The sequence below is a fragment of the Melozone crissalis genome, unplaced genomic scaffold (assembly GCF_028551555.1).
Source record: "Melozone crissalis strain CALT ecotype California unplaced genomic scaffold, PUWL_Pcris_2 ptg000006l_1, whole genome shotgun sequence".
Lineage (NCBI taxonomy): Eukaryota > Metazoa > Chordata > Aves > Passeriformes > Passerellidae > Melozone > Melozone crissalis.
In genome coordinates this window covers 11,035,633-11,058,163 of record NW_026535784.1, presented here as the reverse complement: position 1 = coordinate 11,058,163, position 22,531 = coordinate 11,035,633, and the positions used below count along the sequence as shown (strand labels likewise).

General features: G+C 37.7%; 1 protein-coding gene across 2 annotated transcripts in view; it reads right to left on the bottom strand.

The window, feature by feature from the left end:
* STK32B (serine/threonine kinase 32B) overlaps positions 1–22,531 on the bottom strand; it is a 159,041-nt gene that overhangs the window by 118,340 nt on the left and 18,170 nt on the right. For both annotated transcript variants that reach the window (XM_054294447.1, XM_054294456.1), the window contains exons 2-3: positions 12,011–12,066; positions 4,107–4,258 (exon numbers count right to left, since the gene is read on the bottom strand). In XM_054294447.1, the coding sequence (XP_054150422.1) occupies positions 4,107–4,258; positions 12,011–12,066 (208 nt within the window). The remainder of the gene's footprint in view (positions 1–4,106; positions 4,259–12,010; positions 12,067–22,531) is intronic.

Sequence of the window (22,531 nt, the reverse complement as noted above, 5' to 3'; positions counted from 1 at the left end):
TTATCAGAAATGCCTCTAATGGTGATAAAAGTGGCTTTAAGCATTTATACAATTTCATTTCTAAAATGGAGATTATAAATCAACCCAAAACCCTTCCTGAAAAACACTGTTATCCTCCAAGCTTTTATGAGCATTTACAGAGGAATGATTCCTTCTGTGTCAGATGTTATGAAAGACAGTTCATACTTCAAATAATGTGATTTATAAGTTGAGATTGTGAAGTTAAATTTAATAAAGCTCAGAGAAGATGCATGAGCCTCAAAAGGCTTAATAGAGACCTTTCAGAGTTGAGATGCTACCCTTGTTTTATATGAGCTTCTCTGTATTCTTGTGTAAGCTGTGGTCAGTGATAGATGCAGCAGAACCACCCACCACAGAACATTTACCTTCTTTCCTCTTCTTTTTCTCTCCACTAGAATTTAACTGATGAAGGGTTGTATACACACATCTCATTACTTTCTTCAGTCATCATGAAAAATGAAAGGACTTTCCAGTATTCGTTTGTTTCTTAAACTGCCAGCTTTTATTTTTGGTGATGTAATTTCTCAAAGAAAGATTAATATGTTCAAGGAGTTGTTAGGATATTTATTACTATTTTAATTTTATTTTGAAATCCAGATTATAAACTTTTGCAAATCAGCTGCTCACATCAGGGAAAGTACCACAAACTCATGGAAAGCTTGTCATGATGGAATTTCCTCCAAATATACTTTTCAATATTGATTTAGGATTTGACATTTTAAATTGAAAGATGTAGGGTTTAATTTCAATTCATCACTGCAGAAACACCACAATGAAAAAAATAGGACACTGAAATTTTTTCTTACAGAAAATGATACTTCATGAAAAATAAAAATATTTTAATTTCAGGATTTTAGTCACCATTTTAGGATTTCTAAAAACTGATATGAACCCTAAGAGAGTGTGATAGAGCCTGGAAAGAGAGAGACTAGGCCAAAAGACCTTTGGCATTTAAACAAGCTGAAGTTGTCATATTCCCCATACACCATGACAATACTGGTCCTTCTTAGATTGATATTCCACTTTCTGAAGCGATCCAGGCTTAGTCATTCCTGTTACAGTCACTGTTACATTTACAGTGCAATCAACAAAACAGCAAAATCCAACTCTGAAAAATGAAACTAATTTAGCTGCAACTACTACAGAAGAAATGCAGATTCAACTGTTTCCTTCCATTAGTGTGTCAGGAATTGACTCTTAGAAGGAAAATTCATATATTCATGCCAATCATCTAATATAACTTGTAAATACAATGTACTTTGATGCAAATCATTATTGTATCTAAACTGCAAGTAGAAATACAGTAACAGATTTCTAGTTCACCAACAATCAATGAAAATGTTATTTTAAGAAATTATTTCTGGGAACAACATATTTAATGACTATTCCATTCATACTTGCAGTGTTCCTTTTCCCATGGTAGAAATAAAAATTTAGTTTCAAATATTAAATAAATGAAATATAATTAATATGTTTAAAAGCTTCATATGGCTTGAACAGATGTGACCATTATTCATGGATCATTTATAATTTTTGTTCGTTGCCTTTGTTGCAGCTCAATAACAAAAGTCATTATTTGAAGATAATGTGTAGAATATCCTGAAATTCAGCTGAAATTTGAGACAGAGAAGTCAGAGGTCTGGAAAATTCTCCTGTAGCCTGCAAGTGTAGACACTCCAGAAGTATATCACAAATTAATTTAAATTAATTTAGGATTGTTCCAGGTTAATTTTTTATAGAAACATATTTTAAGCCTGATACTAGGAAAGAGTTATTCAGGGTAGACTAGATTCATTTTGGGAAGGTTCGGGCTCAAGATTTCCCTTTGCTCTCCCTGGGTGAAATACAGATTCTCCAGCAGTTCAGTAGCTCACTCTGGAGTCCGATCTTTGAATCACCAGACATTTGAATATGAAATGTTTGAGGTGAGCACTTCAGGTCAAAATAATAAGGGTCAATGAAAGTATTTTTTTAAAATTTCTACAATTCAAATTGTATCGAGTTCCTGAATGTCAGTAGAGCCTCATACAAAATCACAGAACCACTGAACACCCTGCGTAGGAAGGGACCCACAGAGATCATTGAGTTTAACTCCTGCCCCTACACAGGACATCCCCAAGAGTCACACCATGTGCCTGAGAGCATTGTCCAAATGCTTCTTGAGCTCTGTCAGGCTGGAGCTGTGAGCCCTTCCCTGGGGAGCTGTTCCAGTGCCCAACCAGCCTCTGGGTGAGGAACCTTTTCCTGATACCCAACCTCAACCTCCCCTGACACAACTCCAGGCCATTTCCTCAAGTCCTGTCCCCAGTCAGGAGAGTGAAGAGATCAGAGCTTGTAGATGGATTGGTCAACTACAACCATTGCTAGAGACATCAAATATAAAACATTGTTTTGTATATTTCACCGAAGCCTCTTGAATAGTGTCCTGTTTGCCTGAAATGTTTTGTAACTCTAGAGTACTATATTTCTCTTTCATTTTCTGCATTTCTCATACACACATATAATATAACATTTGAGTCTTGATATCCTGTGATGGTATCTTAGAAGTGTAGGAAAGATAAAAGGCATCATAATGCCCAGTGCATTTTAAGGTATTGCTTATTTCAAGTTTAATCTTTGGCATAGAAAAAGAAAAGGTAAAAGAATATTTATCATCTGAGTATTACTCAGTAATGGGAATCTAGCATTCTTTTTGTTTCACAATAAATATTTGATCTTCAGTCTTTCAGCACTGCTATGTTTATCTCTCAGATCACATTAACCTATGACTGTTTCTGTGCAGTGTCTAGTTACACAGTGGAAACTTCCACAGTTCCTGATAAAGAATAAAAGTTTGTGGGATTTCAAAAAAGGTAGATAAATACATAACAGAGAACTCCACAGCCTCCTAAGCACAGATATATATATATATACACACACATATATATATACACACACCATATCTTTGGTAAAGAAATCCCAAGACTACAGCTTGGTGGAACCTTGGAAAATATACTGGGAAAGTTTTGTATTGCAGTTACAATGATGTATTTTTTAAAGCCTTCAACAAGGTATTAGATTAGCTCAGATCATGCATATAAAGTGAAGAGCACATATGTATTTATATAATTAGGTCCTTTTGGACCTAATCTGGAATCAATCTTGGGTTTAAATGCTTTCTATCAGAGTGCAATTATACTAAAGCTGTTTTTGCTCAAGACAGAACATAATTTGGCTTTTAATTTGTGAAAGGTGCTAACCTGGCACCAGGAGTGAGCTAAGGGATGGGCAGAACACTGTAGTTGGGCAGTGACCTCAAGTAAGACAGCTAAAACTCACAAAACACAAGATCAATGGGCACTGTAACCATCTGCAGCCAATCAAGCTATTCACAGACTGAATAATTTTCATATTGTAATGGTTTATTTCCCCTCCACCTTTTCATTTTCTGAATGATGCAGGTCATTAGATAAGGAGCAAAACTCTGCATCCCATTACTATTATCACTACAGAAGGCAGCAAGTATTGTCACACTGCATAAGAGCCAGCAAATATTTTAAGCTGCTGGTGTAGTTGAAGCCAGTCATTTTTTGACCAGCATTTTCTCACAATCGTGTGTGACCAAAAGATTCAGTGTCTAGCATGGAGAAGATAAGGGAAATTCCAGGTGACAAAAAGGCACTTTTCTGTTGTCCTGTGACAGTAATTTTTAGAAAGTAATTGAGTTTTGAATTTTCTCTGAATCGACTTAAAAAAGAAATTGTTGTATTTGCTATTCCACAGCTTTATTAGAGAGGTTTAGTCCAGGTATTGTCAAAAACAAATGGGACAGGACAACACATTTCAACACAATATTGTAACAATTTGGAGAGAAACCAAAGCAGAAATTAACAGATGAATATGATATTTAAATATTTCAATTAAAAAAGACACTTTAAAAATATTAATGAAAAAATAAAACTCCCTGTGAAACCTAATACCTTTAACAAAGGAAGTCACCAAAAATCTTTTGTTGTTTTCAGCTTTCTAGCCTTCCATATTCTGAACTGATTCAGCAACAAGGAGAAAATGAGAGCTCTATGAAAGCATTTTAATGATTTTCTTACCACAGATTGACCAGGAAGGGATGTTCCAGGCCTTGCATTATCTGCAACTCCCGGAAAACATTGCGGACTTCATCTCTCTCAATGCATTTCTGTTTATTCATGTACTTCATGGCATACATTTTCTTGGTGTCTCTCTTCTGTACAATGCACACCTAATTGGCAGCAAAGTAAAAGAAAGATTTTGACACCTTGAGAAAGTGAATTCAATTGTGACTTTGGAAAAAAGAGGTCTTTAATGATATTTCAATAATTCAGATCTGGATATTACAACTGAGTAACACATTCAGTAAGTTCACTTCACAGCTCTGCAGGATTCTTTGTAATAGATTCTAATTAAAAATTAACAAAAACCCAACCCAACCCTGTATAAGAGGAAATGGGGACCCAGAAAAACACCACAACTTTCAGAACTTACATGGTAAAGCTGAGAGTAATATGCTGCAATGGCTGAAATCACAGGCTATTTAATTATTCAGAGAAATTACTGCCTCCTGCCTAGGAAAATGCTCAGTCATTGTCCTCATTCCCACAAGTCAATACTCACATCTTGATTATTGCATCATAAACCTTGCCTGTGTTCCCAAGGCTCAATATTTCATCTAAATATCAGAATTATGCTCCCTTAATTACTGTTGAAAGGAAAAGAATTTTTATACAGGTATTCATCATAATATTTCTGAATTCACAAGAGACCATTACAATGATTTAGTCTCTGGCAGTAAATGTCTATGCTTTTACTTTATAATTTTTTTGTCAAAAGCCAAATAATGCAAATGCATAAAGAAAATCTTAGTCAAGAGAACTTCCATAGGAATTCTGGATTTCTTTTTGTCATGGTATTTTATCTTGAGAATGGAGCTGGAGACTGGCACAACCAAGTATCATGTTAAGTACAATTTTTGGAAGCAGAGAAATGCACAATTGTTCTGAATGTACTGGAAACATCTGGTTTAGGTACCCCAGGTCTGCAGTGTCTAAGTTCAAAGGTATTCTGGATTCACTTGGTCTGGGCATTATTTTTTTTATTTGTATATTTAAATACATACACATACATGCTCCCATATTTTACACACAAAAAATTATACTATGCCCTCATAAATTCATGTTATGAGATCAGATTACAACACAGTGGCAGCCAAAAAGAAATCCTTTGTGACTGACAAAAGTTTAAGAAATTTATGCACCCAATATTTAGGAACAATCTGGAGTAACTAAGGCAACTTCCCACAGCTGAAACTGGGAGGAACAAGGCCAGTGAAGTCAAACCATGTTTATTTCTCTGAAACTCTATTTTCCTAAAGTGTGTCCTTGAGCACAAATCTACTGCAAATAGAGGAGTTAATAGAGTACCTTTAACCTATAATGATAAGGCATGATTAAGCAGTGTTTCTAATTACCTTTCCTACTATCAGGAGATGTTCTGCTATTAAGGAAATCAGGGATGGTAACATTTTGTTTTGAGCCCATTAATTGTTGCACAATGCTGAGTACAGAAGTTTTGTTTCATTTTTCACCTTGGACTGTAACGAAAGATGTGAAAATTGTTGATGCTCTTAAGATAACTAAAGGTTCACATTTATATGGAAAGAAGCCTGGCTGTGGAACAATGGGGAATTCCCCCCTTTTGGGGGAAGAAAAAGCAGCAAATGGGATTGAGCTGAAATTAAGTGGGAAAAGTAGGGATGAAAATGAATTGTTCAAGCTTCCACAGGTCCTTCAAAAGCATAAGAAGAATTTTCAGGGGCAAATCCTGACATCCTGTCTTAGAATATGTGGAGAGTCCAATTTAGCAAGTCACATTGTAAAGTGCAACATTTGGGGATTTTAGCTCAGAACCTAAGTCCATAAATTAGGCCATGTACATTAGTTAACACCATGATTTTCATGTACAACTTGGCCAAGAGTTAGGTGTTTGCAGAAACCTCCTAGTCCATTACATTAAAAGCCTCCCTATTGAAGGATTGATGTGAGAGACTGTGGAGAGAATGGGTTTGAGAATTACACCTTTGACCAATGTGGCAAATCAAGATCATATGCAGCACCAAAATATGCAATGTAAACCAGTTTTGCAATGCTGCTGGGACTCCAGAAGGCACTCAGCTCCCTTACCTGGCAGTAAAGACAAGGGTGTTCAGCACAGCTGAAACAGACCTTCTGTTGTTGGTAGAAGCTTGCCTAACACACAGCTTCAGAGCAGAATGATAGTAAACATTTTCTAGCAATGTGTACCTACACAAATCCTTTAACATGGTTACAAAATCAATAGGGTTTTAATGAATGTAATGGAGCTACTTCCTACTAAAAATCAGGAAACACAACCTGCATCCGTGTTGATGTTATTGTGAAAAATGCCTGACATTGCTATGACAGCACTGGGTGGTATTGGAGATCCTCCCTGGCACTTCTACCTGCTGGCTCTCAGCTCTTCTCCTGAGCAGGACAGCAATGGATTGAAACTTTCCATTAAAGCAAGAAAGAAAGGAAAAGCCCTTGAGCCCTTCTCATATGTACAGTCTGAATGGGAAATGTTTAAGCTGGGGGGTGTTTTGTTCCAAAGGAGCAATTTAAAATAGGGATAAACAGGTGCTCTGGAACCTCAACAAAAAAATTCTGTGATGACTCATTATGATGAAATTCTGTGCAGAAATGTCTTATTTACATGTATCAGTATGGAAGCCTGTGACACTCACACTCTTTCCATTTTTCTGTGAATATCATTTACCAAAGGCCAGACAGTGTGATGATTCAGAGCAAATATGTGTTCTGAACTCAACTATCCTGCTTCATAGTCAGTAGAGAAGGACAGCAGCCACCTCCATAAAGTGTGGATCTAAAGAGGTACAGGGGACTATCTCTGTACCTGGAATGGTTTCCCTCTAATGTCCCCTAAAGAGGCTGTAGATTACCAGCTTGGATATAGGCATCTGTGTGGTACAAGTTTAAAGGCAGGCATTATGAACCCCATTAATTTTCTCTGGAATGGTATAGTGCTATTTTTAAAAATCTCACTTCCCTTTCTAAAGGGTTTTTTTTAATGTAACTTAGTTCTTATCACAGGGTGGTGTCTTTTGTTATTCCTGGTAGAAGGTAACAGTGAGTTGCCTTAAAACCTATCAGGTTAGAAGAAATTTGACCAGAGAGTGACTTGGGGCCACTTTTCCTCAGAATCTGGGGAAGGAAACCAATAGATTATGGCTGCAGGGCTAAGCTTCATTTTTCAAGAGCAACATGTGCTGTGGCCCATTTCTAAACTACCTTCTTGGATTTCCTCTGATTTCACATGCAGAAAACAGAGAAGCTTGCTGAAGGAAGCTGTATCATGCTGTGTTGGCAGAGAGCAACCATGGGTAGCTTCAACAAAGTTCTTCCTAAAGATGGTGATGGCTGAAATATCAGACTTGCTGCAAAACACAGATTTTTCCTGCTTCCCACTAGAAGAGACTTACAGCTGCTGTGTGCATGGTGTGGAAAAAACAAGGTGCACTTAGCGTCAATTCTGGTCTAAATTTGGCACAGGAGTACTTAGACCTCTCAGACTGACACAAGATGCGGTTTCACAACAGGTGATAAAAGAGGAGGGAGGCAAACCCACAGCCAGAAGAACTTTTGCATGAGGCCACTGCTGGGTGGAGAGCTGGCAGCTGGGGTGCTCCCTCACCCATGCTGCTGTACGGTATTTTACATCTCACACCATGGATGAGATGGGGCAGCTTTGGCTGCCATGAGGAGCCCCAGCCCAGCAGAGGGGCTGTGGCACTCACCCAACACAGAGGGCTACAAGGCAGAAATCAGATACACTCCAGATGGGAATTGATGAACCTGCTGTGGAGCATCTGCCGGAAATATTGCTCCCTTGAATGTCCTACCCATGTGCTCTGAAAAATTGGTTCTCATAGTCTTAGCCTGCAAGAAGAGCTGGCAAGATTTACTCAAAGAGGCTGGAGGATGGATGTCTTTAGGCTGCCAGGGGGTTTCCTTTAAATAGGGAGATTCATTCCCAGATTACCCTGAGCAAAGCATGACATCTGGAGCAGCCAAAGCATCTGCTTAGTATCCTTTCATATTAACTCAAGCTAAAAAACAGGTCATAATACTGTCAAACAATATTAATATTCTGCAGTGGTGTGTTATGTTGCTTTTAGGGTAGAAGCATATTTTTTTCTGAAGTATTTTGCATACTATTTACTAAAGTACCCTCAATCAGTGCTAACATGATTCTGGGCTCCCATCTGGTTTACACCACTGTAATTTCAATTTTACTTCAACACAGGAAGTCACTGTTTTATTCAACCAAATTCATCAGAACTAAGTCTTGTGTCTCAGCATCTTAGACAAACAGGAGAGAGTTTGTACCTTGAAATTATAATTTGAATTCAATTTAAGGATGTGAGATTGTTTAACGTAACTGCCCCCGTGAACAGAGAAGTCAGAGAAAATTGGTACTATAATATGTCTGAGAACTAGTTGTTGCACCTGAATACAAATTATTGTGCAGCAGTAACCCTGCAATTATGTGGTTATTGTTGCAGTAAAAGACAATGAGAATTCTTGTATTTCAATCCTTATTGGCTTTGTACTTATTGGATGATCTTCAAATATATAATTTTTTGCAATATTTTGTTTGAGAAGAGTGATAGCTCTACAGATAACAATATTGAAAAAAAAATAGCCAGATTAAGCAGGACACAGCACTTCTAACATATCATATGTCCCTGTTTCTACTGTCTCTGCCATTGCAAAAGAGTCCTCAGCCTTTCACATCATGCAGGAAAATAAAACAAGTCTGTTTTATGAAGGCTTGGTTGATTTTGATCCACTCTTCTCCATGGCACTCAGGAAACTGGTGAATGTTTCTATGATATTTCTAGAAATATCTAGTTTTTTACAGGTTTATATGAGTATGGTTCTTGTTTATAAGGTTCAGGTTTATATGAGTATGGTTCCCTGCTTTGGGGAATCTGTATTGGTGAAAATGGAGTTGTATGAGAGAGAAAATGTTTAAAGTATGAGTTCCCTCTAAACTTAAATCCTTTTTTAGAGTTGTCAAATGCAACAGGAAAGTCTCTTGGTGTAACAGGTTTCTTTTTCCCAAATGAGTACAGGCTTCTGACAAATCACCTTGTTTTTCCTTCCATGGGCAAGGGAAAGAAAGAAGCCCATTTTAAAATGACCTATTATAACACAGCCAAAAGCACAACATGGTAAATCAGTCACCATTTCAAATGTCTGTCTCTGTGAGTCAGTCCTGCCTTTATTGTTCATTTAGAAGCCTCGTTGCTGGCAACTTTTCCTGTTATTGTCCTTCTGGAAGTACCTGGCAGCAGAAAATGTCCAAAAAGGATGCAAGGCTGTTAATCTATTGCAGGGTGTTTATTGCTCGGGGTCTGCTGTGCTTTAGCATCTTGCAGTGTATAACACCAAGTTCAGTGCCACGCTTTCCTAAACTGCCTGCTTCCTTTATGGCTCCTCTGTGGCCTTTTCTGTTTTCTGAGAGAAATAGGATGTTTTAAGACATGCTCTATTTTTTTATTTTATTGCTCTTGGTACAATATTCCTGTGTCTCTCTCTCTCAATATTTCTTAAATTACTCTGGTTGCCGCAGCAACCTGAGCAGGGCATTGCTGCAGGAGGATTCTGGTATGGCAGAGCCCCTGTGCTGCTCAGCTCCCTCGTGTGCACAGAGCTCAAGGTGATGCTCAGCACCTCAGCTGCTCCACTGGGGCTGGCTGCCTCAGCACCTGGGATCTGTCCCCACAGTTGGTGTCAGAAATCAGCTCCCTGCCTTGCCTTTGGCCTTTTCAATCCACAGTCACAACATTTTCTGTCACAGGAACTCCTGGGCCATTTGGTACCAAATACTTTGCATCTCAAGTTCTTGTCTTTTCTAAGTGGCCACCTGCTTCCAGCTGCTGCCTCTGTACCCAAGCCTTCTTAGGGACACCTTAACAGCAGGTACTGTCTCCTAGACACTGTTGAATATTTTTCGGGAAAAGATACACCACAGCAGTTTTGAGGAGGGTAGGAAATGCTTGTGGAGAGAAGAGAAACCACCAGCATGCTCCTTTTTCTGGAAACAAAGAGCACCTTTGGTCATTCCAAAGGTGTCCTTCGAGAGCTCAGGTTCCCCTTTTTAGGGGTAGATGAAGGAGGTGAGGTCTGAGTCTGCCAGGACCATCTCAGCCACAGCTTCTGTGTGAGCTGGCTGTTCTTCTGCTCAAGCCAAGTGATGGGCAAGCTGCAGTAGAACATTTGTGGCCACTCATGGAGCAGCTCCCACACTGCTGGGCACACACACACCTGCCTGGGGCATTACCTGTGCAGACACACCTGGCACAGAGCTGGTGCATTGTCTGCTACACTCCCAAAGGGGCACACACAGGGCAGGGATCAGTGGTACCCAAGTGAGGTGCAGGTACTCTAAAAGGAGCCCTTCCGGCTTCAGTGACCTTGCTTTGCCAAGTAGGTGAAGGCAGCTCTTTGCTTATGCTTTGGTCTTCATAAATACCAGGAAATTGCTTGTTTGTTTGTTTGTTTGATTTATTTTTCATTTATTGTTTGTTTGTTTGTTTGTTTGTGGAAGAACTTTACACTAGTTATGCTTAGCATATTCCAGTTACTAGTGATTCCATGTCCATTGGAAGAAGCCAAGTTATAAATTCTGATGAAACAAGTTTTATTTGTATATTAAAAATTTGCCAAGTGAATTCAGAAGTAGGCAATTTGAAACCAAAAATGCTGAACTCTGGTCTAAGTAGCTTTTCCTTTGTGAGGGTCAACATGACTGGGATATGTCTTTAACTTTTTTTCCTGTACATAACTTGCAGTCTTGACCTTCATTTAGTTTGACTTAGTATTCCACCTCTGTACTGTGATAATAAACAATCACAGATCTCTGCTGCCCTGATTTTAAGGGGTTTATAAGCACTTTTTTGCCCGAGCGGGATATACTCCTATTGACCTCAAAGACAGTTTCTGCTGAAAACTACTGAATTGAATAAGGACTGTGCCATGAGGGACCATGCTGTTCTGCAAGAAGTATTTCTGGCCTCTCTAAAATTAAAGTCATTGTTCTGCACGGAGGCCAAGAACCAGCGAAATCCTTTGTGTGCTCTTAATGCATGGCTACAGAAGTGCCTCACCAGCACTGACCTGGCATTTACTCAGGAATCATTGAAATCAAGATTTAGACAGCTGTTGTTCCATCAGTCACCTGATTAACTATCAGTTATATTTCACCCTCAGATCTATTCCTGTGAGAAATGGTTTCTAATAGTTTTTTTAAATAGTATTTTCTCTTTGTAGCTTTGTATTTGTATATTATGTGGCTATGTGGCTTTGTATTATGAATGTAAAACCTTGTTATAATCACTATTTATAGGAAAGAAATGTTGTCTACTCAAGTGTAAACAAACCATTAATCTTCTCTGTTTCAGAAAAATCCTGTTGAATTGAACAAACATTTACTCAGTGATCATAATTATATTGTATGTCAGTTTACACAGTGCCAAGAGGATTTATTCTATGTAAAATACCTTTAAAATACTGCAATTATTTTAAAGACGCAAATAAGCTCAGGGAGTTAAGAACAAGATCACTTTGGTGGACTGTCTAAAGAAGTAGTCTGCTCCTACCTTTTTGTTGATTTTTGATTCTAGGAGAGATTTCTAAATTCTGTTAATCTCCATTTGGGATAATTAATTATTATAATAACTTTTGCTCAATTAATTTTTGTGAATAGATTATAATAGAAATAATTTAATGAAGAGACAGTTCATACTGGTGGTCAGATGTCCTTAAGAAGGAAAAGGCTACAAAACCTATGTTCTTTTACCATAATCAAGCCAGCAAAACACAAAGGTATTCCCTATTAGACATTTAACTGCTCAAAATAAATTGATTCTTACCTTTCCAAAACTCCCTTTCCCAATAGCCCGCAATATTTGAAAGTGGTCAAAGTTAACTGCAAAATAAAGGAGAGAAGAAAAGTAAAATAGTTTGTAGTGTGCTAAGTCAGAATCAGACATCATATAAGAAAAGAAATTACAGTGTGTCCAACTAATGTCTTTTTACAATGTGGTATTCCATTTTTCCTCTTAAAACACCAAATATACTTAATAACTAGCAAAAATGAGGTTTGCTTTAAAATATGTTGCATTCATTTTGTTCCCCAATTGAACTTGGACCAATGTCTTCAGTGCCCAGCATCTCCAAACAGAAATATATCTCTGTCCTAACCAAGTAACAAAACAAAAGTTAGCATTTTCAGCCAGTAGCAATAACTGCTCAGCATTTTCCAGTAATATTGAGATCTATTAAAAGGACACTGAATAATTCAAGTAAGTAACACCCTCTACCTACAGATATGTAATGACATATGGTTAGTATTTTTATATTATCACTGTTCAGAATAATTCCTATATTTTGTTACAGTGATGGAAATTTGTCCCATGATGAGGTAGTATGATCACCAAAGTTTCCCACCTTAATGCAATACATAATGCTAATATTGTAAGACTATTTCATAATTTTAGCATAAGTTTGTTTTGAGAGATTGCATTTTAGGTTGGAAGTGGAATGGATTTACTTGCACTTCAGGAAGATTTGACAGCACAGCCTGCTCTAGACACTGAAGTGCTTTGCTGGTAGGGTGAATGAGATTTCACTTCTCAGAAATGCCATTTTTATTAGTGTTACATGAGTTTAAACACAGCATGACCTTCAAATCTTCATTGGTATATCTGGTGTTTTTAAAAAAATTCTAACATCCTGAACAAAATTGATGCAAAGTCATGAAATACAAACACTACAATGTGTGATACAGTTTTTACAGTCACTTCTCAAAAAAAGTCACACTTAGAGCTAAATTCAGTGAACCAGAGAAGACAAGGTTCAGTGCAACATAACAGGATTTTTTTAAATTAATACTTATGTTCCTGGCTTTGGCCATGGACCTTCACCTATGCACCTGTCATAGATGTAACAGTAACTAGCAAAATTGTGGAGACAGACTATCACTGGAAAAATCAAAGAACCATACAATGGTTTGGGTTGGAAGGGACCTTAAAGATTATCTCATTCCAACCCCCCTGCCATGGGCAGGGCCACTTTTCCTGGAGCAGTTTCTCAAAGCCTCATCCAGCCTGGCCCTGAGCTCTCCAGGGATGGGGCAGCCACAGCCCCCCTGGGCAACCTGGGCCATGTCCACCCAAAAATGTGGTAACAAGAACAAACACAGCAAAAATGTGACACATCAAGATGGAGGAGAAAATTCTATAAAACTCATAATATAATTATTTACTGAAAAGAGTTATCCATCTCAAGCTAAGCTCTGCATAGAAAGTTGAAAGGTTGATAGCTATCAAGCCTCTAAAATGGGTTAATATCTTACTTGCTCTGTTGCAATAATATCTCATTTACACTATTAACACCACAAAGAATTTGTTTATTTATGCTTGCTTATACTGCCTTCAAGGAAACATGGTTGCTCCTTTCATTAGTGCAGCATAGCAACCACCTTCCTGGTAATTGCTGGAGACAAATCAAGCCCAGAGCTGACAGGGCTGAGAGCAGCAGACTCTGTTCTGCAGGAAACAAAGATGGTGAATAAAGCAGCTTTAGGATTCGGATACTGAAATAAAAATCTATAACTTTGGAAAGGATTTATAACCTGTTTGGAAACTGGAAATTTGGAATAAAATTTTGAGCTGAATCCTGTGAGAGTTGGGGCTGCCCAGATGTTTGAGAAGCAGGATTGCTGCCAGCAACCTGCAGCTGGGGTCTCTGCTGAGACCAGTGTAAAATCCCTTGTAGTTCTTGCTGGCCAGTACAGGTCAGATGAACAAGATAGCCAGTTTAGCAAAATCCCCTTCCACACGAACTTACATCCATTTAAATCCTGTGCCTACCACTCATCCCTCCCAAATGCATGACTGGGCTGTCTAAGATGACCCTTAATTTAGGTAGGAATTCAATACAGTGTAGAAAATATCCTAAACAACATGTTAATCTCATTAATTTCTTTGATGGGAAAAAAATAATCCTAAAAGTTCAGCACAGCATGCTGGTGGTTTTTGTGTCACTCCTCTGTTTTCAAACTTTCTCATGTTTCTGCTTATTTTGCTAAAGACTTAACATGAATCTTCCTTAAAAAAACTTATTTTGAATTTGTTCTTTACCTTGCAGTCATTCAGCTGAGTCCAGTTGCCAAAACAAGTGAGAAATTGTAGAATGAGTCTGTAATTATCTCAATTTGAGTCAAGTCACATTTCAGTAATATTTGCCTATATTATATTCTGAAATCTGACATGTTTTGAAACACATGAGTTTGAAGAATGATTTTGTTTTTGTAAAACTAAGATTAAGCATTTATCTGTAGCTATGTAAAAGATATTTTTTATTGTCCACATAACTTGTATTTCTCTACACTTCATCTTTCCTGTGTTTATTGCTCTGGATGACTAGAACAACTTAATTTTTTAATTAGATTATTTGTAAATTTGACTTCCATACAAATGATATTATCAAATGAAGCACTGGAACATGGAGTTGAAGATGGATTACTAGTAAACTAAATAAGTGGTTAAAAATCATACATGCAACAATTGATCAAATTTTCTTAATTTCTATGTTTAACTTGAATAGAAAGTGAGATGTTACATTTTCACATCTTCATTTAAAAAAACCCATTTTTTTTTCTATAACTAACAGTCCCATGAGCCTTATTTAAATTAAGGTACAATTATTGTAATGCATTTTTTGCAAGAGAAAATAAAGCCAATTTTAAATTACTGAGGAAATATGTAAACATGCCTGAGCCTGCATCTAAATGAGCAAGGCTTGCAGCCACTGTGGCTCTCTGGAAAGGGATAATTCACTGAAGAGAGACAATTCAGTCTCTTTTGATCATTCAAACATACTCCCAACATTGCAGATTCACAAACTGAGGAAGTTCTTCCTTTGGAATACTAGGACAGAATAAAAAGTGGGCTACTTTGCAGCTGAGACTAATACCAAATTCACTGAGTAAAACTAAGGTGCTTCAAGCAGCATTCCCATCTAGGACAGAGCAGCACCTCCCTGATAACAGTGAAAGGCTGAGCTGAGTTCACTGTCACCTTGGTACTACGTTAGCCATACACCCCAGCTGTTTTCCTCAGAGGTTTTTAATCTCACACTCTCAAAATTTGGGGCTAATTTTGTTCATCTCAATTTTTTTTTCATGTTCTGTATGTGCTTTTTGTGTCTTTTCTGGTGAAAATTCAATGCCAAAATATCACCACTTACTCTGAGAAGAATTACACCTCATCATGACCTCTGTCATTTTCCAATGTTGAAAATATCATCAAGTTCAAACACTGCCATTTCCTCTGTGCAACAAGGACATCAGGAGTATTAAATTCTTGTCCTCCAAAACATGGCATGTCTTGTTCTTGTGGTGCCTGGTGTTGTAGCTAATGACATTTTTCTAGTGCAAAGCCCCACTGAGATAATGGTATGGCTGGCAGAAGGACATTTTCTTCAGTGTCAGTAATATGACTATTACTCTTTTGAAAATAGTTTCCTTTACTCAAGAGAAAATAGTTCAATTCTCAAGAGAATACTTTCTTTTACAGAGAAAAAAAAATATTTTCCAACTCTTTGAGCACTTCTTTCATTTTATTACCATACTTTGGAAATATAATTGTGTCAGAATTTGAGTATAGGAATATGAACTATTTTCAGAAAACAAAATTTGTTTATATTGTCCTCAGGTAATTTTTCATGCAAGTAAACCCACGGTTAAACTTATTAACAACACCATGAGAGAGTTTCTTTCCAGTTTCTTTGATTTGGAAAAATCAGTTTGGAAAATCAGTATGGAAAAATCAGTTTGGAAAAATCAAGTATTATAATTTGCCCTCCCTCATCTCCCACCTTCATCCCTTAAAATGTCGCCATTGATTCAAAACTAAGAGGGAATATGGAATAAACCAGATATTTTGCTAACTAAGAGAGAAAACAGATCAGCATTTATGACACCTCTTTCATGTTATGGTATTAGAGCAATGGATGCCTGTTAATTTCAGCAATGTGTTGTATATATACATATAAATATTGTGTTTCTTTCCATTTAGTCATATTCAAATAAACCTTCAATTCATTCCTTTGCACAGATTCAACTGTCTATTAATAATTATTAATGCAAGTATACTTTACTTGGATTAGAATATCAGATATTTTCAAATTAACCCCATATAGAGCATTTTCCTGTAATTTGATCTTGAACAAATAAGAGCCAGATGATGGCAACAGGATTCACAACTGAATTAAAGGTTTCATCCTGCTTGCCATGAAAAGCAAAAAAATGTGGTCCTAACCATTTTAGATAGTTGGTCAAATATATTAGTGTACTCAAAAACTCTCAGGAGTATCCAGAAGGATGGTGCTGGGGTTTGTGACTGAGTTATACACAAGAGCATCTCTGCTGCCACAGTCTTCTCACGTGACCTTAGGTGAGTGCTCCAAATTCTTCTGCTGCTCTCTGTGGAAAACTGAATTATTACATCTCCAGGCAGCTGTAAAATTAGGTATGGAAAGCACCTTAGAGCTCAGACACACAAGTAATTGGGAGAGCAGTGAAAGCCAATTCAGCTGATAGTGCTTCATAAAAGCACCATGAACACTGAAAGCCATTTTTGAAGTGTGAGGAGTCTACACCACCATGGAAGCAGAGGTACAGGGATCAGAGGATTGATTCAAACCCCACACATGAGGTTGTGGCAGAGCTGAGAACAGAACCCAGATTCCACTCCACACCTTCTCATGCACATCCTCCAAACTGCACAAGCCCTGGTGGTGTAGGTATTTGGTATCAAACTTTCTAGTGAAAGATAAAATACTTATTTCTTTCTCCGCTGCTCCCTGAGGATAAAGTATAATTTGGAGAAAATATTCACACCGCAGACTTGTTTTTTTATAACCACACTGCAAAAACATTGCATCGTTTTAGTGGAAATGCCTATTCTTTTTTTTAATCAGCACTATATACATAATGATATACACATAATAAAACAATGAAGTGTATGCATTCACCTCTGCTGTATTATTCACAAATACCATATTTTCTGGAACCAAAAAAACCCCAAAGAAGTTACATCAGCAACACACCATTATGTATTATGTGTTTGATTTATGATCTTACAAAGGAATATAAGATTTTGACCCTTTCACTTGCAGTTTTACTGTTCAAAATATTCTCATGTTGTACAATAGTTGTTCAAGTGTAAATTACATCTAGCTAAAGAGGCAATATGAATATTGGGTGGATTCTAGGTAGAGCTGATATCTGTTTTCTCACTGCACCTGAGGACTAATTATTGTATGTATATGTGATTAGTCCAAATACACAATAACCATTACCTGAAAGAACTTTATTTCCCCTAGAGAAAATATCCAACTGAATGTGGCCAAAGCACATGCTTTGCAGAATGAAAAATGAAGTAGGTGCCTTTCTGGAAGTACTTGATAAGCTAAATTCAGACTCTCCTTCCCTGGTTGAGTCCTACTGATTTATTTGGACTGTCTGGGAGTAGCCAAAACCAGACATGAGCACTAAGGCTTTAGGAGGTGTACAGTAAAGCCATGTTTTTAACACAATGAGCTTTTCAACACATTGATATTCATTTTCACTGATCTCAAGAGAAAATAGAAACAAGGAGATATGATGTGGCCATTAGCCAAGAAAATAGATTTTTATTTAAGTCTGACCCCTGTCTTGCAGGTCTGTTTTGGGGTGGATTAATGCTTCCTGTTCTGTGAATCAGGAAAACAGAATAATAACTAAACCAAATTTCCTTCTATATTTGGCCTGTATGGCTTGACCTGAGACTCATTGGATAGCTCTGCTGTTAGGATCTCAAACTAGTTCTGCAGTCCTCTTCCCATGTCTGTCTGCTTTTCAGATGCTCCAGCCTTTTCCAGGGAGAGCCAGAGGCTGTGCTGACAGAACCTCAGTAGATCCTAGCAGCTATCAGATCTTGTTAAAATTGTTGCTGTCCTTCCACACAAAACACATAGGAGGAGTAACCAAGTATATGCAGACATACATATTCAATACTGCTAATAAAATCCCCTGCTTGAATGAACATAGATAGGAGAAACATGAACAGAGACTAAAAATTAAATTAAGGATGATAAAATGGTTTGGGCAGTCATGAGGAGTCACATCCCATCATGCTCTGTTCATGATAAGTGCATTAGTGAAGAAAAACTCTGCTTAAATAAAGGAAGAAATGAATTTCTGCTGACAGAATGATAAAGCCAGGCATGCCTTTGAAGTGAATAAAGAGTACAAATCTGCATAGCTCCACAGGTTTCTGAGTAAAATAGGGCATTGCTATACATTATTTGACTGGGAAACTTACTAGTTAGATAGAGATACATAATCAAAAAGAAGTTTCAGAGAGGGTTTTATCTCACTAATGATGAATCATGATGTTTCCAATCATATTTAGGGCCTTTGTATTTAAATTGCATTACAATGTCTCAATTCTTCATTATTAATATGTGTTTTAGTCTCAATATAAACTAATTATGTTAATATGTTTTATAATTGTTCAGAATTTATTTGCAATTATAAAGAATTTTAGATCTTTGTATGCAAAAAAATTTCATTTAGAATTCAGCTAATTTTGTTTTGAACTGTACAACGCATTTCAGTCCGATCATGTTTGCATACTTCGCTTTCTTCAGTGGAAGCGAAACATTTCTGTACTGTCAAAAGACTTTGGATCAGCCAAGAGCTCTGAAATGAAAGTGGCTTTTTCACAACAGTTCATTTCTGTATTTTGCACCTGCAGGCTGGGGTGTGTGGCTGGACTGCCTGTCCCTGTCAGAGCTGTCCTGGGCATGGCCTGGGTCTGCTGCCCTGGGCTGGCGGTGCTGGGCTCAGGAGCTGTGAACAGGGGCTGGGTCTGCACAAGGGATGCAAGGATCAGATCCCAACGCCTTTGAAGAGGTGTCACATCACAGAAATGTAGTCCAGCTTTGAACTGGGCCAGAAGGAGATCTGAAAAGGTAAACTTGAATTCCATTCAAGCTTTCAAAACCGGTTTTATTTTCCCAACATAAGGCTTCATTTTTATCTGGGAAAGTAACAGCATTTTAATTTGGCAACAAGTTCAATTATCCATTAAAATTGTTTTCAGAGGAAAAGTCAGATTCAAAGGAAAAAAGAAAACAGGATGACAGGGTTCTTCTTATCTTCCATCTATGTCACATTTCAAACAAGACATAGGAGAAGTAACCTTTTCCCTTATTAAAATGGGGAGAAAATCTCAGTACCAGGGTGTTGGAAAAGCAGCAATGTGATTCTATTTATACCTCTCTTATTTCTATATTCTATAAATAAATAGCTGATACCATAGATAAAAGAGTGGGCTAAAGAACATCTGCTGTGATGCATTACACACATTCTGATTTCCTTATGTCAATCCTCCTACAAGGCAGTACTTCACATGCAATTTAGGTACACATTTGATAAAATTCACAGAATATTTAGACCATGCATGTTTTGTTCATCCAAAGCAGTGCCAGCATCATGGGGTTCTACACTGTAATTAGTGAAATCCACCTCACATCACATCATTAAAATGAGTGGGGTTTTCCCTAAATGGCTGGGAAATTTTCTGAATGTGTTAGTTAAAATGAATACTGGAAAGAACTAAAAGAGCCTTCCATTTTTCAAAATGCTATAAAAACAGACTGGAAGAATTTGGTGAATCAGCTAATAATTTACACTGTTACAGAACAGGCATGTGTTGCCACAACCAGAAGTAAAATTGCAATTCTAAAGAAAATTAGCATTTGAAAGTAACCAAGCTGCTAAGTAAAAAAGATCTAAGTACTGATTCTCAAAACTCTTCTTCCTTTTTAACTCTGTAAAAGAACATAATTGTATTTCTAATGCTATTCTATAAAAGCTAAAAAAAAAAAAGATAAGATGAGATTTTGCATTCACAAGGAAACTGTGAGTCTTTGGTAAACAAGAATCTGTTTGAACCTAGGATCAAACGAAAATGTCTTTCCAGAGCTGCTTATTAAATAAGCCAATAAGCCAAATTAAAATGATACTGCCATTAAATACATCTATACTGAAAAACATATAAGGCAGCTACCTGAAGCCTGTAAAATAAAGTTTGGTCCTTGGACAAAGTAGAACAGACTGCAAATTGTTACAGCTTTTCTCTGAAGGAAGTTTAAACTGAAACTCCTGAGTGCCACCCCACAATCTCCAGACCTTGAGTAGGAAACTGGAGGTCTATCACCAAACCAAAAATCAAGAAAGGACATCTGCTGCTTTCAGGGACGTGGGTGTCAACCTCTGTGAGCCACAGGGAGGGATTTGTCTGTCCAGCCACTGGAGTCAGGACAGAGCCTTACTGCTGTAAACTGCAGTAGGATTTTGTGGCATCACATTCTCTGAACAGAGAGAGACATAATTCTCTCTCCCAGGATTTTTCCTGGGGAAGGCAGCCCAGAGGGAGAAGAAAAAACAATTCTTATCTCCACTTGCTGCTGCTGTTGTTTGGCACATGTGGAATGTGTTATGGGGATTGTTTACTGAAGGTGGGCCTTGTTTGGATTCACAGGCCAGTTGGGCCAGAGCTGGGTCGTGGCTGTCCTCAGACAGTCATGGGATTTTGTCTGGGATCTCTTTAGTACAGTTCTGGTATAGTATCAGTCTAATATAATATATCTAATAAAGCATTTCTTCAGCCTTCTGAAACCATGGAGTCAGAGCACATTATTCACCATGATGGGATCATCCTGCATTGGTGGGTTTTGGTCTAAGAACACAATAATCAGTTTTTGCCTAAAATCTACTGACAGGTTGCCCTATGGTAGCCCAGTAAAGGCTTCACCAGCAGCACCAGTGACTCGAGGGGCTGCTGTTATCATTATCCTGTGGAAAAATCAAAGTTTCTTGTTCTGTGGAAGGTGTGGGGATGTTTAGCTGATGCTTTGCTCCACAAGAATTTTAGCACAAATTGGATGAAATTAGCTGTTCTTTCTGAAGGATTGAGCACAGATAGGTGTTTACTGGCAAAGATTAGTTATACTGATCAGAAGAGCTCTTGTGTCTGCATCTCTCTCCCATGGTGTTTCTTGGGAGCAATAGATTAAAAAATAAAGTGTTTTTTTTTTTATCTTTATGCCTCTTTAAAACTAGACCAAATTTTTACCCTAATAATTCCTCATTGGAGATTTTAGTGCACTGCCTCCATCTTCAGACAGGTTACTCTGTTTCAGAGGCATACAACAGGACTCTCAGGTGGCTGGGGGGAAAATAGAGAAAATGAAAAGCCAATTCTTGCTTGTGATGGTTTGTGTGAGCAAATCCAGGAGGAGGTGAGGGAAAAAAACTATTATTATAAATAAATAATCTCAATCTGAAGGACACAAAGCAATATGAAAGTTCTGTCCCTATGAGTGACTTCAGCTCCAATGAAAGCAAACAGAAAGTTACCTAGTTTTGGAGTCTTTCTCATATTTTTGCTTTGTGCCTTGTTTCCGTTTTCATCTTTTTTATTGGAGAAGGAATAGAAAGAACTACAAAATCAAATGGTCTTCACTGATCTCAGCTGAAATGAAAAATTTCTGACTATTGACTCATGATGATTTCTGCTTCACTATTACTGCTGTGTCCATTTAGAGTGAGTGCATTTTTGATCTTTTTTTTTTCTAAAATGAGAACATTTGAAGAAATTCTCCTTTTCTATTTGCTTTTGGCTTTTCACAGGAAAGATTTCTATTTTCATACAGCCTGAAATGAGGAGAAGTAGAAAATATTTATATTTCCCACCATCAGAAACATATGCTTTGGGCCCTACACCACACCAAAGATCTCTCACAGTCCATTTCACCCACTGTATTTTAACCCTTTTAATGAACCTTTTCATGTGATGCTATGATGAGAGCACACCATCATCCAGGAAAAGACTTGTTCTTTGAAAAACTGAGAAGAAAATCAGGCAGTCAGAGAGACACCATGTCTGGTGTGCTGCAGCAGCAGGAACAGAGCAGAGTACAAGCACATCCCTTTTGATGGCAGGATGGGTGCTTGGACTAGATTAAGCTGATTGTGACACCCTGTGACACACCTGTGATGCTGATTTGGTTACAAGTCTGGCTGCAAGGGCAGTGAAATGAAAGGTCACCTACACAGGGAAGTTATAATGCCTATCAGTATAGAACTTGTGTATTTTACTTTAACAGGAATTGCTTTATATCAAAGTAGAGATCAAACTCTGATCCCTGCCATGTTAATACACCCTGACACCAATTCTCCCTCACATGTAAGTGAGCACAGGCAATAAAGACAAGCTTAAAACTATCTGCTGAGCATGTCTTTTGACTTTGATGGCAATTCCAGCAAGGCAACAAAT